Source organism: Staurois parvus, unplaced genomic scaffold (genome assembly GCF_062004578.1).
Source record: "Staurois parvus isolate SC_StPar_1 unplaced genomic scaffold, SC_StPar_1.0 ptg002469l, whole genome shotgun sequence".
Taxonomy (NCBI): Eukaryota; Metazoa; Chordata; class Amphibia; order Anura; family Ranidae; genus Staurois; species Staurois parvus.
This window is the reverse complement of record NW_028320265.1, coordinates 97379-115363: the sequence shown is the minus strand read 5'-3', so window position 1 is coordinate 115363 and position 17985 is coordinate 97379. Positions and strand designations below refer to the sequence as shown.

At 45.1% G+C, this 17985-nt stretch overlaps 1 protein-coding gene and 1 pseudogene across 3 annotated transcripts in view; both read left to right on the top strand.

The window, feature by feature from the left end:
* Window positions 1–13086, top strand: part of LOC149430757 (cullin-associated NEDD8-dissociated protein 1-like) — a 43465-nt gene extending 30379 nt beyond the window's left edge. For all 3 annotated transcript variants that reach the window (XM_089666016.1, XM_089666015.1, XM_089666017.1), the window contains 5 exons: window positions 2031–2126; window positions 3843–4012; window positions 5437–5601; window positions 7794–7901; window positions 12222–13086. In XM_089666016.1, coding sequence (XP_089522142.1) covers window positions 2031–2126; window positions 3843–4012; window positions 5437–5601; window positions 7794–7901; window positions 12222–12449 — 767 coding nt within the window. In that variant the 3' untranslated portion in view covers window positions 12450–13086. The remainder of the gene's footprint in view (window positions 1–2030; window positions 2127–3842; window positions 4013–5436; window positions 5602–7793; window positions 7902–12221) is intronic.
* A 2852-nt stretch (window positions 13087–15938) lies between these two features.
* LOC149430756 (U2 spliceosomal RNA) lies at window positions 15939–16106 on the top strand (annotated as a pseudogene).
* The last annotated feature ends 1879 nt before the right edge of the window (window positions 16107–17985 follow it).

The window sequence follows — 17985 nt, the reverse complement described above, 5'->3', positions numbered from 1 at the left end:
TCTGAGATGTCATTTAGGAGGTGAGTGATGCCGGCGGAGATAGTGGGGGTGAGGAGAGGGGTGGAGAGGTAGATTTGGGTGTCGTCAGCGTAGAGGTGATAGTTGAAGCCGTGAGAGTGTATGAGTTTGCCCAGGGAGGAGGTGTAGATGGAGAAGAGAAGGGGTCCAAGGACAGAGCCTTGGGGGACCCCAACAGAGAGGGGGAGGGAGGGGGAGGTGGCACCATTGTAGGTGACACTGAAGGAGCGTCGGGATAGGTAGGATGAGAACCAAGAGAGAGCAGTATCTCTGATGCCAAGGGAGAGTAGTTTATTAAGGAGGAGGGGGTGGTCAACTGTGTCGAAGGCCGCAGAGAGGTCCAGGAGAAGGAGGACAGAGTAGTCGCCCTTGGCTTTGGCATTTAGTAGGTCGTTAGTGATTTTGAGGAGGGCAGTTTCAGTGGGGTGTAGGGGACGGAAGCCGGACTGTAGTGGGTCAAGGAGGTTATTGTCTGTAAGGTGGGAGCTTAGGTGATCGTAGACTATGCGTTCAAGGAGCTTGGAGGTGAGTGGCAGCAGGGAGATGGGTCTGAGGTTGTTGGGGTCCGCGGGATCCAGGGAGGGCTTTTTGAGGATGGGGGTGATATGCGCGTGCTTTAGGGGGGAGGGGAATATGCCAGTAGAGAGGGAGAGATTGAAGATGTGGGTGAGGGAGCGGGATCTTTTCCGATCATGTGACCGCCTTGACGGTGAATCACGGCGGTCAATGACCCTAAAACCCCGACCACTGAAACTCTTAATGGGCCGGGAGGTGCGAAGTGGTTAAGGATTCACTGCAGCAGAAGCAGTGTTGTCAGCCCACTACAGGAGATTAGGTACTTAGTGGATTTCTGGCAAGATCAACTGCCATTTTTCTGTTCTTGCAGCATCGTTAAAGTGCCAGAACATGGGAAAATGTTGATGTATTGCAGCAGTAATGGCACAGGTTTGTCCTGTGCCCGAGGAAATGATGCAAAACTGCACCCCTTTCCTAAAGCATGCCATAGAATATATTTACCACCTTGTGTCCATTCTTTGCCCCCTTGTTCCATGCCCATGGTTGGCATGGAGTGTGCACTGCCCCTGCATAGCCAATCACTTGCTTTCTTGTGGCTAGAACGCAGTTGCACATGCACGCAGTGTGTTTTTGTGACAGCTGTGAGCAGATGGGGTGAGGATGGGTACGTTGGAGCACTGTGTAACAGCGAGATGAGGGGGTGCCCTCCCCTACAGCTGCGCTCTGGGTGGTTGCCCCTACTGCCCACCCCTTGTCACGGTTCTGTATTGCTGTATGTACTGTATATAGTTTTTGTTTTGCTCAGTCACACACTTTATTCATTCTTAACCCCTTCCCGCCAAGCCCCAGCATCCCTTTAATAGGGTCTATATGCCCAGGAGGACAAGAAGGAATGACCAGTCACGTGACTGCTGAGATTGACTGTCACAGTAGTCACATGATTGAAAGCCAGTCCCCCCAGCTCTAAATCATTAGTACAGACTGAGAGCTATCTTTGGTCATTCAATACATAAAGCTTTGCCACCCATAGACACGTATGTGTGGCGTGTGGACATTAAAGCCCACTCCCAGGGCCGTGGATAAGGGATACCACCAGTCCTCCTGTACGGGGCCCAGGCCAACAGGGGGGCCCAGGCAGCTGGGTGATTCGGATGTGGGTAGGGAGGGTGATTAGCACAGCAGGGGGGCAATTACTGGAACCGATCCCCTGCATGCCTCACTCTGCAGCAGCTGAAAGCTTCTTCTCCCTTCCCTCTTGCTGGCTTTCAGCTGCTGCAGAGAGAGGCATACAAGGGATCGGTTCCAGTAATTTCTTCCTGTTGCACCCTTACTCTCCCTATGCACCATACATTTTCCCCTGCTTCCCTGGCCCTCCTATGTGCCCCCACAGTGCTGCCGGCTTCCTTCCTCTCCTTCCCACTGGCAGCTGCACACAATAGGATGGATCTTAGCTATTCTTGTAACATGTTCTCTTTCTTTGCTTTTGTCCTTGACAGGTTCTGCTCATACTAGAAGTACTGTCATTACAGCCATCAAATTCACCATATCTGACCAGCCAGCTCCCATTGACAGCTTGCTGAAGAATTGTATAGGTGAGTGGACAAATCCACAATAGGCAATTCGAAAACTATTCATACGATCTGAAAAATATATTTTTTTTTCTTGCCTTCATCACCGTTTCCTGCTGCTAAATCCTTCAATTTATGAAATATTTGAAACTGAGAACTTTGATGCTGTAGTGTAGTGAAAAAAAAAGTGATTAAAAAGTAAAAAATTGGAAAAATCATCACAAACTGGTAAACAATACTCCACTTTGAGGACCTTTGCTGCTCTAGCTTTCAGGTATAGATAAATCAGAGTGACTTGCGAGCCACAGGTGTGATAATTACTAGAGGATCGCAAACATGAAACACATAACTACAACTGTGTTAGAAATATCTACAAATATATGTTGCGCTCCTAAATACTTCTCAATAAATAATTAAATTATTATTATTAAATTAATTCAAATTATGATACAAATAACTAATAAAAGTGTATAAATACCAAAAAATATTTAAATAGATAATTTCAACTAATCAATCTCCTCCAAATAAATATCAAAATAATTCCACATAAAATACTCCTCTGAAAAAATACTTTACCAAGTGCTCATAAATCATTAGTGACATGATGTACTTACTAATACCCTCAACTTCATTTATATTCACAATACCCTCATTTAATATAATAAAAAATAATAAACCAACTAATAACACTCAACTAAAACGCATTTAAATGATCCCCATAAACAAAAATAACCAAATGCTCATACATAACCAGTAGTGATTAGTATGAATCCAAACATCATCAAAATAATAGTCCCATTGAATAAACAATTGTTTGTATATAGTGTTGTATATCCCTATAATTGTTTGTATATCCCTGAGGGAATAATCAGCCACCAGAGGATACATCCATTACTGCTAAAGGAAGGATCTCCCAATTTTACCAGCAAAAGTATATGTCCAGCAGGTTCCAGGGAAAGTGAACCGAAAGCATCAAAGGAGGTGAGCGCACATCTTCACTATTTGAAGGATTCACAAAAGTCACAAATTGAGGAACAACAAGCGCCAAGTCACTATATACAAACAATTGTTTATTCAATGGGACTATTATTTTGATGATGTTTGGATTCATACTAATCACTACTGGTTATTTATGAGCATTTGCCTATTTTTGTTTATGGGGATCATTTAAATGCGTTTTAGTTGAGTGTTATTAGTTGGTTTATTATTTTTTGTTATATTAAATGAGGGTATTGTGAATATAAATGAAGTTGAGGGTATTAGTAAGTACATCATGTCACTAATGATTTATGAGCACTTGGTAAAGTATTTTTTCAGAGGAGTATTTTATGTGGAATTATTTTGATATTTATTTGGAGGAGATTGATTAGTTGAAATTATCTATTTAAATATTTTTTGGTATTTATACACTTTTATTAGTTATTTGTATCATAATTTGAATTAATTTAATGGTAATAATTTAATTATTTATTGAGAAGTATTTAGGAGCGCAACATATATTTGTAGATGCTCTAGCTTTCAGCTTTATTTTAAACAATGGAAGGTTCTTGGTTTAAAATTGTAAATTGTAGGCAAGCAAAAATGTTGGCAAGCCTTTAACTTAAATGGTAAAGTTATTTCAAAATGCAATGTTCTGGCTTTTTGTAGTTACAAAGGTCCAAAATATGAAGAGCAATTTACAACAGCTTCATAATTTGCTTGTGGTCTCTGTTCACTTTGCATATTCTTCGCCATACACAGGAGACTTCCTAAAACCCCTGCAGGACTCCGACCCCAACGTGCGACGTGTGGCCCTGGTCATGTTTAATTCTGCAGCACACAATAAGCCGTCTCTGGTCAGGAAGTTGTTGAACAGTGTTCTCCCTCCTCTGTACAATGAGACGAAGGTCCGGAAGGAGCTGATCCGAGAGGTGAAGATTCTTTAATAACATTGCTCTCATTTCCCAACTTGGAAAGAGTAGGGACGAGGTTTTGGTTTCCACTTCAATGGGTTTGATGGGATAGATATAATGATTAAAAAAAGTTAGGCACGCACCAGTTAGGGCTCTTATCCCTGATTAAAACTGTCCCGCTGCTGGCCAATTTTACACTGTTATATCCTCTGCAGTATTGTAAATTCTTGTAGAAAAGCCCCAGCTTGTGCTCTTTGATCTAATAAATTTGGGCCTAGGCTTGCTATTTTAAATTGTCCTACTGCTGACCAATTTTACACTACTGTGTCATCTTCAGTCTCTTTATTCTTGTATGCTGTCACTGAGACTGCCCATGAAAATCACACTGTTCTGTAACACCACATACAGTTTCGAAGTGATTGTAAAAGTACAATTTAAAAAAAAAAAATAAACATGTCATACTTAAGAGCTCTGTGCAAATACTTAACAGCTCTGTGCAACAGTTTTGCACAGAGCAGCCCTGATCTTCCTCTTTTGGGGTCCCCCACTGGTGCTCCTGGTTTCTCCGGCCTGCTTTAGGGGCACTCCTGTAGCCGGATCCCAATCTGGGATGTATGTGTCTATTAACACACAACACAGCCTGGCTCCACCCCTGTTCCCATCTCACAAGATTTGATTGACAGCAGCAGAAGCCAATGTCCCCTGAAGCTGCCTCCATGTCCTGTGAGGAGAGCGATGCTGCTTTTGGGCACAGCGCTGGATCAAGATTGGGCTCACGTAAATCTTTAGAGGGGGTGGGGCTGATCACAGGTTTTTTTACCTAAATGCAAAGAAACCTTCTGCCTTTCCAAACAGTTTAGTGCATCTCCCAAGCATTTGTATACTTTCAGTGTTGCCTTCGAAGACCCTCTTTCCTGCTGTATAGGTTTTCTTTTTCTTTTTTTTGTATTGACACATCTCTCCCATGACAGTGCCCAGTAGATTGCCTAATAGCCAAAAAAATGACCCAAATTTAACAGGATATGTCACCTCGCTTAGATTTAAATGGGATTCACCTCTAAGTTGAGGTTTGCTAAAATCGGAGCAAGATTTGCCAAATCATTAGCAAATCGACCTTGGACAGATTAACCCACCACTAATAAAAAAAAACTGTGGGGGAAAATCTGGTGCAGCTCTGCACGGTGGCCAATCAGCTTCTAACTTCAGCTTGGTCAATTAAGCTTGGACAATAAAACCTGGAAGCCGATTGGCTATCATGCACCAGATTTTGCACTCCCAAGTTTTAGTAAATCGACCCCTGTGCTTCTTATGGGCAGCAACAAATCAGATGTGCCCCTTCACTTCCCATACTGCTTTGTGACATTGAAAGGGAGAAGCTGATTTGGTTTGACAACTTTTCCCGAATAGGCTTTTGGTGTACTTACCTTGATTTTATTTTGAAGGTGGAGATGGGCCCCTTTAAACACACAGTAGATGATGGATTGGATGTCCGGAAAGCTGCCTTTGAATGCATGTACACCTTACTGGAGAGCTGCCTGGACCAGCTGGATATTTACGAGTACCTGAACCACGTGGAGGACGGCTTGAAAGACCACTATGACATTCGGGTCAGTACCATGACTTCTCTAGTAAGGAGTTCTATAAGTTGTAATGCTGAATTTTCAGTTCAGTAGAAAGGTGTTCATATTAAAATCATTGCAGTTCTCCCATACAAACTGGTTATAGCAGATGCAATGGGGGGGGGGGTAATTACGAAAACTGGAGAGTGAAAAATCTGGTGTGGCTCTGCCTGTGGCATCCTGAGGCAGGTGCGGGGGGTACCTACAGCACGGGGTGACACTGGACCCGCTCAATGAAAAGGTACGTTGTAAAGCATGCCGACGTTCCCCACAGGATGGATTGGATCTGCGGATTGGGGAGCATAATGGATAGGAGTCTGATCCATTATGTTCAATCCGCAGATCCGATCCATTCTGCGGGGATCGTTGGAGGGGGTGTCACCAAGTGTTATCGCATCGGGTGACACCAACCCTAGGGACGCCCCTGGGCTCGGCATAGAATCCAAATGGCTTCCAGGTTTTATTGTTAAAGCTTAATTGGACAAGTTGAAGTTAGAAGCTGATTGGCTACCGTGCGCAGCTGTGTCTGATTCTGAATGCTTCAGTTTTAGTAAATCTCCTCCAATATGTTGTTACAAAGAAGAGCTTAAGCTTGGGTTCACACTTGTGCGGTGCCGTAAATCCCATGTGATTCGCACCGGAACCGCACCGCATTCCTCTACATGTGATTTGTATGTGGTGTAATTGGAGCCGTACATTTTGTATGGCTCTATTTGCACCTCACCCGCACCAAAAATGTGCAGGACCCTTTTTGTTGGTCCACACTATAATTGGATCACATGGGTAGTCACACCTGTGACGGGAGCAGGGGTGGACTGACCATTTGGAAACTCGGGCACTGCCCGAGGGCCCGTGGTCGGTAGGGGGCCCCATGAGATGCTCTCATAGGCTTTTTTGAGTTTGGGCAAGGACACAGGGGCCCCATGAACCCCTATTGCCCGGGGGCCCCATGAGTTGTCAGTCCGCCCCTGGATGGGAGTCACTTTGGGTGGGGGGCCCATGGAACCCAGCCCACTTTGGAGAGGTGGAGAGACCCCTGTCTCAGCTCCCTATATCCCTCTTATGTGTAAGTTACCCTTTGCCTGTTAGGGGTACAGGGTGATCTGTCCTAATATTGGGGTGGGGGGTTGTTGATTGTTTAATGCCATGTGGTTGCATCCCATTGTTCTATTATGTGTCTTGCTTGGGAGCAAACTATTATGGGATGTATGTGTTTATGGGTATTGGCTTGGTGGGGGGTGTCTCCAGCAGCCCTCCCTCCTGATGGGGCTGTCTGTTGTGTCTCTTGTTACTAAATATAGATTGCCCCGCCCTGTGTCATTATCCAGGGAGGGGGGACTGTCTCCTTGAATGTATATATCTTGTATCTGTGTTAAAATAAACTAGTCTACTTCCTGGTTTACTTCAAGACTGGTGTCGCCTAGTCTTGTATGGTCGGCTGTGGTGTCTGTTGTTGGTGTTCGGACGGGGAAGTGGTATTCTAATGGAAGTACCCAAGTGCAAATTGGGTCGGTTCCGTTACAACACCTATGCGTTCCGATTCTGCACATCGCACCGCGTTTTGCGGACCGATTTCAGGGTGTTGTTAACTTAACATACACACCCACATCGGTTCGCATGAATGGGGTGCGATTGTGATGCGGTGCGGAATTCGCACTGAAAACGCTGCAAATTCTACACCGCATCAGTGCGAACCCGGGCTAAAGGTTTTCTTAAAAGAACAAAAGATGCATGAGGTGTATGACTGACCATTCGAACACTCGGGCACTGCCCCATGAAATGCCCCTGGTACCTTTTATAGGCTTTTTTAGGGTGTGCTTTGTGTGTGGGCAAGGACACAGGGGCCCCATGATCCCCTATTGCCCGGGGGCCCCATGAGTTGTCAGTCCGCCCCTGGTATGGCCACCTCTTTGCAAATGAATGGGCTTCCCACACGTGTGCTAATGCAATGCCTAGAGGCTCATAAGGTTACCCATAGCTTTCTATAGAAATCAGGTGCAATTTTCCATGTCGACCAATAAAATGCCTTCTTTCATTTGAAAACTGACAACGCTAACACTAACTTCAAAGCAAAATGATGCAAGCGCAGACGTCAGGTGCAGGGTGTCTTCAATGTATGTACGTGACAGGTCTTCTTTACTAAATGTACTCTGATTTCAGCACATTATGATCTTTTGCAGATGCTAACCTTCATCATCCTCACTCGTCTGTCCACTCTGTGCCCCAGTGCAGTACTCCAGCGCCTAGACCAGCTGATCGAGCCCCTACGTGCCACCTGTACTACTAAGGTATGTAATATATGCTCCATGTTCACTTACCACACCAAGCCTGACATCAGAGGACATAAGCCAAGTCCCAGGCTACTGGATGACACCACAATAATCCACTGCACTCTCCGTGTATTAAAGGAAAACTCTACTGAAGAAACATGTAGGCCATGGGTGCTCAAGCTGTGGCCCTCCAGCTCTTGTGGAACTACAAGCCCCATCATGCCTCTGCCTTTGTGAGTCATGCCTGTTACTGTCAGCCTTTCAATGCCTCCAGCAGCCCTCCCTCCTGATGGGATTTGTAGTTCTGCAACACCTGGAGGGCCACAGGTTGAGCACCAATGATGTAGGCTGTTGTTGACTTGTCTTTCTGGAAAGACTAGTTGTCGGTCATGCTGATCGAACAACCCCAATATTTGAAGACACTGAGCTGTGGAAAGCTTGCATGTTGACTCACCGACGACCTTACTTGCATGTTTATCTTGGAACTTTAATTTATAATGTTTTGAAGGCAGTGGAAGCCAAGAAATTACAGGCTATAGGCCAACGTTTCTCAACTAAGGTGTAATTTTGGTTAGCACAGGGTGCCATGAGCAGATGAGCAGGGAACGCAGTTGGCTCTGGATCAGCCTTATGAGTTGCCATAGGCAGGTGGGCCAGCCAATTACACTCTAGAGCAGAAATGGGCAAACTACGGCCCGCGGGCCGTATACGGCCCGGCGGACCTTTTAATCCGGCCCGCGGAGCTAGGCTCCCGCTAGGCTCCTCTCACAGTCCGCCCTGAAGACCGGTGTAGCATGAAAATCTGTCTCCTATGAGGATCTGTCCCCCTCGACGTATCTGCGCATGTGCCGGAGATCGCCGATCGGCTGCTAATGCCTGAAACTGGCACATGCGCAGATACGTCGAGGGGGACAGATCCTCATAAGAGACAGATTTTCATGCTACACCGGAACGGCGCGGGAACACGGCGAGAGGAACGCGCGGAGCAAAGGTAATTGAATTGACACAGGGGGGACTTGGGGACTTAATATGGGGGATGAATTAATATGGGGGATGAATTACTATGGGGGATGAATTAATATGGGGAATGAATTACTATAGGGGGGATGAATTACTATATGGGGGATGAATTACTATGGGGGATGAATTACTATATGGGGGATGAATTACTATATGGGGGATGAATTACTATATGGGGGATGAATTACTATAGGGGGGATGAATTACTATGGGGGATGAATTACTATATGGGGGATGAATTACTATGGGGGATGAATTACTATGAGGGATGAATTACTATATGGGGGATGAATTACTATGGGGGATGAATTACTATATGGGGGATGAATTACTATATGGAGGATGAATTACTATATGGGGGATGAATTACTATATGGAGGATGAATTACTATATGGGGGATTAATTACTATGCTTACTATGGGGGAATATTACTATACTTACTATGGATGACACATACACATCCTTCATCTACTCTTGGTCCGGCCCCCGGGTCCAATATATGAACCCATTGCGGCCCTCAAGTCAAAAAGTTTGCCCACCCCTGCTCTAGAGCCAAGATGCACGGCATCATTTGTTGCTATGGTGGTTGGCCAGCTTGCCCCACCATGACGCTGCTCCAAGGCAGGGGTCATGCAGGGACCCCAAGCATTGCCTTTGTCCAGACCTGCTCCGCCTTAACCCTCTGCTGCTGGAGCTGTAAATTAGGGCTCTGATGGGATGAGGGGACTCTTATGTGATAAGGGAATTCTGTGATGGGGGACTTCATGGGGAGATCTACGGATTGAGCATAATGGATTGCCATTACACCATCATAGTCCCACTATAAGTCACTGATCACCACCATTACTAGTAAAGTGTCTGCACGGTTCAGTATCTTGGTCACAATCAGAAATATTATTATTATACAGTATTTATATAGCGCCAACAGTTCGCTCAGCGCTGTACATTACAGTGGGAGACAATACACGAGACAGTACAATAACAATACAATGCGATACACGAGGGGTTTGAGGGCCCTGCTCCTTGGAGCTTACAATCTAGGAGGGAGGGGATAGTGGCACAGGAGGAGATAGCTGTGGGGGATGGAGTGGTAGGAAGAGTGGAGGAGATCGGCAATTAGCTGAGGGCGGGGTTGGCTTCCCTGAAAAGATGGGTTTTCAGGGTGCGCCTAAAGGAGAGGAGAGTAGGGGATAGTCTGATGGATTAGGGTAGGGAGTTCCAGAGGATGGGGGAAGCCCTAGAGAAGTCGTGGAGGCGGGCGTGGGAGGAGGAGACCAGGGAACTAGAGAGAAGGAGGTCTTGTGAGGAGCGGAGAGTACGTTTTGGGTGGTATTTGGATATCAGGTCGGTGATGTCGTTTGGGGCAGTATTATGGACAGCTTTGTACATCAATGTTAGCAATTTGAATTTGATCCATTAGGCAATCGGAAGCCAGTGGAGGGAATGGCAGAGGGGGTGGCGGATACGGAGCGGTTGGTAAAGTGGATGAGTGTGGCCGCAGTATTCAGGATCGACTGAAGCAGGGATAGCCTGTGGGATAGAACTATACAAGTGTCCCCAATAGTATAGCCTCCCCAAAAACGCAGTGTTAGCAGGATCAGCCACCAATCACTGCGAGCACTTGCAACATGCAGCAGAATACACTTTGGCCTAAATTTATGGAGAAATCTGATTTCATTGGATATGTTTTATTTCAGAAAGTAGAAAATATCTTTTTTTTCAAAATGTTTTTTTTTTATATAATAAAACAAAAAAAGCCCAGAGGTGATCGTACACAATCAAAAAAAAAAGCTATATCCATGTGAAAAAAAAAAGATCTAAAATTTCATGTGGGTACAGTGCTGCATGACCAAGCAACTGCCAATTCAATTAGCGCAGTGCCAAATAGCAAAAAATGCCCTGGTCATGAAGGGGGTAAAAACCTTCTGGAGGTCAAGTAGTTAAACACAAATCAACCAATCACATGGCAGCAACTCAATGCATTTAGGCATGTAGATGTGATGAAGACAACTAGCTGAAGTTCAAGCCAAACATCAGAATGGGGAAGAAATGGGATTTAAGTGACTTTAAACATGGCATGGTTATTGGGGCTGCTGGGATTTTCACACACAACCATCTCTAGGGTTTACAGAGAATGGTCCGAAAAAGAGAAAATATCCAGCGAGTGGCAGTTGTGTGGAGGAAAATGTCTTGTTGATGTCAGAGGAGAAGGGGCAGACTGGTTGCTGTGACATTTAGATGATAGAGCCAGAATTTGGCGTAAACAACATGAAAGCATGGATCCATCCTGCCTTGTATCAATGGTTCAGTCTGGTGGTGGTGTCATGGTGTGGTGGATTCATCCTGCCTTGTATCAATGGTTCATTCTGGTGGTGGTGTCATGGTGTGGTGGATTCATCCTGCCTTGTATCAATGGTTCATTCTGGTGGTGGTGTCATGGTGTGGTGGATCCATCCTGCCTTGTATCAATGGTTCAGGCTATCAATGGTTCAGGCTGGTGGTGGTGGTGTCATGGTGTGGTGGATCCATTCTGCCTTGTATCAATGGTTCAGGCTGCTGGTGCTGGTGGTGTCATGGCGTGGTGGACCTATCCTGCCTTGTATCAATGGTTCAGTCTATCAATGGTTCAGGCTGGTGGTGCTGGTGTTATGGTGTGGTGGATCCATCCTGCTTTGTATCAATGGTTCAGTCTGGTGGTGGAGTCATGGTGTGGCGGATCCATTCTGCCTTGTATCAATGGTTCAGGCTGCTGGTGCTGGTGGTGTCATGGCGTGGTGGACCTATGCTGCCTTGTATCAATGGTTCAGGCTGGTGGTGCTGGTGTCATGGTGTGGTGGATCCATCCTGCTTTGTATCAATGGTTCAGTCTGGTGGTGGTGTCATGGTGTGGTAGATCCATCCTGCTTTGTATCAATGGTTCAGGCTGGCGGTGTCATGGTGTGGTGGATCCATCCTGCCTTGTATCAATGGTTCAGGCTGGTGGTGGTGTCATGGTGTGGTGGATCCATCCTGCCTTGTATCAATGGTTCAGGCTGGTGGTAGTGGTGTCATGGTGTGGTGGATCCATCCTGCCTTGTATCAATGGTTCAGGCTGGTGGTGGTGTCATGGTGTGGTGGATCCATCCTGCCTTGTATCAATGGTTCAGGCTGGTGGTGGTGCAATGGTGTGGGGGAGATTTTCTTGGCACTGGCAAGGTGTCCCTAATAAAGTGTTGGTGAGTGTACAGTGCACTGAAAAATATTAATGGCAGATTGTTAGCCTCTCTCTTGCATGTCCAAAATGTCCTAACACAAGACCCTCCACTGTCTTCCTCTAGGTAAAGGCCGGTTCAGTGAAACAAGAGTTTGAAAAACAAGACGAGCTGAAGCGCTCGGCCCTGAGAACCATCAGTGCTCTCCTCACCATCCCGGAGGTGCAGAACAGCCAGACCATGGCGGAGTTCCTGTCGCAGATCAGAGCCAATCCAGAGCTGGCCTCCTTGTTCGAGAGCATCCAGAAAGACTCCATGTCCATGTGCAGCACAGAGATTATGGACCTGAGCTAAGAACTTCCAATGACTTATTAATGCAGATCTTATAGAGACTAACAAACTGACAGCTGTAAATCCTAAACTTCTGCCTACAGAGGAGCTACAGATGGACACAAAGCCATTGTTCCCTCAATGAGCGCAATCTAGAACAGCATTCTATAGGAGTGTTCTGGCCCTGCCCCAGGTTTAAGATTGCTCAATTAAAGTGAACCTGTCATTTAGAGAAAAAAATGAAACACCTGCTTGTAGCGCCCCACTAACCATTTCTGCACACCCCCAACTCGAAGTATGCAAATTTCAACTTCATGTCATATCTGCAACACACCCCACATTCTATAATGCAGTGCATGTTACCAGCAGACGCACACGCATTGCATTGTGGGGAACGCCGAGATCCAACTTGACACTAAAGCCATTTTTGCATCAGATTGCCTTTTCAGTTCTACCAACAGGTTCACTTTATTGAACACGTCCATGCTGGATCCAACCCCATGTTTTACATATTAGAGGTCTGTGCAAACCTTAAAAAACAAAAGGTATCTTGCCTCCTGGGACTTGCAGTTCACCAGTAGCTGTAGGCTGCTATGTCTGAATTGAAGTGTAACTGAATTTTTTGTAGCGGATGAAATAAAGATTCTATTGTTTGTGCCAATGTCTGTCTTTTTATTAGGTTGACTGTCGGCGGGGGGTTTGTCATAACCAGAGTATTTAAATTTAATCTCCACAGACTTTGAACTAGCACAGGATACACGTGGTGGGCCACATTTTATAAATGAGCTGTGAAAGGCGGGTTGCAGTATGTGTAGCCTTACCGCTTTCTGGTATAATGAATTCCTTGGTGTTGAGGTTTTTGTTTTTTTGGGTGATGATGCTCCAGAGACACCTAATAAATAAATACTGTAGTGAAGCGCTAAATACCATAACCTTATAATAAAAATATTTTAAAGTGCAACAATGTGCGCCAATATGTGTTGCCAAACCTATGTGATCACAAATCTTTATAAATGATCAAAAACTCATATAATAAATATATACAAAAACACTCAAATTTCAGAGCATAAATCACACTTTAAAGTAATACGTGCAAAAAATGTGACCAAACTATCAATAATACACATATATTTCACTCTGCAATAAATACTAATAAAGTGCAATAAATGATTAAGCAACCCCTTTCATAAGTTAAATACCACTCTTAACCACCTCCCGTCCGGCCGTTGTATATAAACGGCCGGACGGTGGCAGTGCAGGGTCGGGTGGCCGTTCATAAACGGCCTCCCCGCACCCTGCTTGTGCGCGCTCCCTGGGAGCGCGCAGCACCGCGATCCGGTGCCTGCTGTGTCCTCCGGACACAGTGAAACACCGATCGTCGGACGAGACCTCTGTACGAGGTCCCGATCATGTGATCACTGATTGGCCAATCAGTGATCACATGCAAAGTAGTCAGCAAGATGTCACTTGTGACATCATTGCTTACTACGTGTGAAATCTGTGAATGATCACAGAGGTCACATGGTACAGGGCTATTCACAACAGGCTTGTACCATGTGACAAGCTGTGACCAATCACAGCTCAGTCAGTACTTCTCAATGAGTGCAGGAATGCAGACAGAGAGAAAGAGAAATGATTGCTTTTACATCCTATATGGGTGTAAAAGCAATGTGTAAAGAAAAAAAAAAAAAATCTTCATCACCCCCCACAAGTAGTACAGTGTTACCATGGTGACACTGTACTGCTAGGGCAGCAATGGGCAAACTACGGCCCGGCGGACCTTTTAATCCGGCCCGCGGAGCTAGGCTCCCGCTAGGCTCCTCTCACAGTCCGCCCTGAAGACCGGTGTAGCATGAAAATCTCTCTCCTATGAGGATCTGTCCCCCTCGACGTATCTACGCATGTGCCGGAGATCGCCGATCGGCTGCTAATGCCTGAAACTGGCACATGCGCAGATACGTCGAGGGGGACAGATCCTCATAGGAGACAGATTTTCATGCTACACCAGAACGGCGCGGGAACACGGCGAGAGGAACGCGCGGAGCAAAGGTAAGTGAATTGACACAGGGGGGACTTGGGGACTTAATATGGGGGATGAATTACTATAGGGGGGATGAATTACTATATGGGGGATGAATTACTATGGGGGGGATGAATTACTATATGGGGGATGAATTACTATGCTTACTATGGGGGAATATTACTATACTTACTATGGATGACACATACACATCATTCATCTACTCTTGGTCCGGCCCTCGGGTCCAATATATGAACCCATTGCGGCCCTCAAGTCAAAAAGTTTGCCCTCACCTGTGCTAGGGTGACAGTATGTAAAAAAAAAAAAAAAAAAAAAAATAATATAAAAAATGTAAAAAAAATGTTTAAAAATTATAATTTTTGTTATAAACTAATTTGGATTTTTTTTTTTTTACTAAAAAGATAACAGAATAAATTTTAGCAAAGATTTATGATGAAATATTATTTATTTGCAAAATTTTATTAAAAAAAACACTTTTTTTCAAAATGTTTGAACATTTTCATTTACATAGCAAAAAAAATAAAAATCCCAGTGGTGAATAAATACCACCAAAATAAAGCCTTATCGGTTTAAAAAAAATGGTAAAAAATTCATTTGGGTACAGCGTTGCATGACCGCGTAATTGTCATTCAAAGTGTGATAGCGCTGAAAGCTGAAAATTGCCCTGGTCAGGAAGGGGGTAAAAGTGTCCGGTCTTGAAGTGGTTAAAGTGATAAGTGCAAACTGATCCAAATTAAATGAGTAGAAAAATCACAAAAGTTCATAAATCCTCTGTTAAATTGCTCAAAGAGTTCATGCAAGGTGATCAAAGTGATAATTGCTGTGTTGGTAACTATGCACTATATGGTCAAGTGTTTGAGGACATCTGACCATCACACCAATATAAGGGTTCACTGGACCTACCATCCCAAAACCATGGCCATTAATATATGGATTTGGCCTCCCTCTGTGCTTATAACATCCTCTTCTCATCTGGGAAGTCGTTTTACAAGGTTTTAGAGTGTGTTTATGGGACTTTGTTGGTGTCAGCACACTTATCCTCTGTGACTAAAATGCCCCCTCACCTCCACTCTGTGACCCTAATGGGCCACCAAGCCTTCATGATAAATCCTAGATCCTTCTCCAGCAGTGTCTGGTATCCTCTTCCTGTGGTTCACCTCTCAGGTAAATAATCTGACCTCCAGACCTCCCAGGATTGTATCACCAACTCTGCATATCACTCACCATGGATCATGGTAAAGTGAGAGAAAAGATCCTCATAGTGCAGTATGAAGTGGATAAAAAGACTCTTTATTTAAAAAAAATGCCCACTCGTTAGATGTAGATTTTACAGCATAAAACCGCATACACCTCATGCCTGGGTATACTGCATCCACAGTATACCACAGGAAGAGGATACCAGACACTGCTGGAGAAGGATCTAGGATGCAGAAAAAGAAGTCTACAGTACATTTGTAGGGTAGGAGAACAAGGTGGCTTCTCGGCCTTTTGGCTAAGATCAAGTGTAGTATCTGTTCTTATCAGTGTCCAGTAGGGGTGCTCCACAGTCATTCTAGCTTTGCGGGGATGACTGGTTGTATAGTACCCCTGCTGGTATGATGGGGGTCCTGACGGCTAGTACAGAAATCGAGGCACCCACAGGCTGCTGGGGCCCGAGAGTAATTCCCCCGGGAAGACCGGAGGGGCCCAGTTCCTCCTGATTCAAACAGATCTACCTTGTCTGGCCAGGAGTCGGGAAGGCAGAAAGTCCGCGAACCAGTGCCCCCTGAGTGGTAGCCTCAGGGGTGCTCTTAGTAACACCTGGGTGTGGGACCCCACAGTGTGAAAAGGCACATGGTCACTGATTTACCACTTTTCCTGCACAGCGCTCTCAGGACCAGGCCTTCTGGCTAAGTTTGGGGCAATTTTTGCTACAGGCCTCAGGGCCTGGTCTGTGCACAATTTGGCATTACCACTTTTTTTATTTTTTATTTACCTCCCACGTTTTGTCACTTTCACTCTTATGTGTGTGTTTTATTTCCTCACAGGATGGAGGGTGTGGGTCCTCGGGCCTGCCCTGAAGTCTAGGGGGAGGATGTGTGGCCTTTTGGTTCCTTCCTCCCCTGTCCCTACGGGGTTTTCTCTCCAGGAGAACCCCCTGGCCAAGTACTGTGTGGCTGGCCACAAGGAACAGTGGTCCACCAGGCCTTTTGACAAGGTGGACCAAATGGGAACCTTGTCCCTGTCAGGAGCTTTGTGCCCCGCAGGATCAGGGTAGAGGTCCATCCCCTTCGGGGGTAGGACAAAGCACACCCCTAAGTGCACTTTTTCATGTGGTGTTTTACACTTGCACTTTTTTTTGTGATTCACTTACGGGTTTTTTCGTTATTCGCACGTTTGCGGACTTAAAAAAAGAAAAAAGGAGAACAAGGTGGCTTATTCATACCTCAATCAGTATTAGAATTGCCGCGAATCAAGGTCAGAGATTGGTCGCTATTTAAAAAGGCTCCTTATACAATAAGTAGAATGTACAGTAATAGCAATGATCGATCTCACAGTGTGCGCAATTATTTCCTTCCTTGTGTACTTGTGTGTGTTACACCATAATTAGAGATGAGCGAATCGAACCACGCGAAGTGGAATTCGATTCGAATTTCAGGAAAAATTCGATTCGCGTCAAATCCGAATATTAGCCTACTTCGGGTGCGCGAATCGGATTTTTCCCGATCAGCCGGCAAAAGTGTCCCTGCAGAGAGCTCCGCTATTTCTGACAGTTCTCTGACAGTTCCTTCACATGTACAGCGGTTGAAACATTGTATCTATTTGTTTCCATTTAGGATACAGATGTTTTTATTCGGAAACAGATACAATGTTTCAACCGCTGTAAATGTGAAAGTCAGAGAACTGTCAGAAATAGAGGAGCTCTGCAGATACACTTTTTGCCGGTTTGGACTTATTCTTATTTTCATCCTACTTCTTCTTCATCCTCAGAAGAAGAAGAGGATGAGGATGAAGAAGAAGAAGTAGGATGAAAATAAGAAGAATTCCAAGCCGGCAAAAAGTGTATCTGCAGAGCTCCTCTAAGTGTATCTGCAGAATAGAGGAGCTCTGCAGATACACTTTTTGCCGGCTTGGAATTCTTATTTTCATCCTACTACTTCTTCTTCATCCTCATCTTCTTCTTCTGAGGATGAGGATGAAGAAGAAGAAGAAGTAGGATGAAAATAAGAAGAATTCCAAGCCGGCAAAAAGTGTATCTGCAGAGCTCCTCTATTCTGCAGATACACTTAGAGGAGCTCTGCAGATACACTTTTTGCCGGCTTGGAATTCTTATTTTCATCCTACTTCTTCTTCATCCTCATCCTCAGAAGAAGAAGAGGATGAGGATGAAGAAGAAGAAGTAGGATGAAAATAAGAAGAATTCCAAGCCGGCAAAAAGTGTATCTGCAGAGCTCCGCTAAGTGTATCTGCAGAGCTCCGCTATTTCTGACAGTTCTGTGACATTCCCTCCATACAGCGGTTGAAACATTGTATCTATTT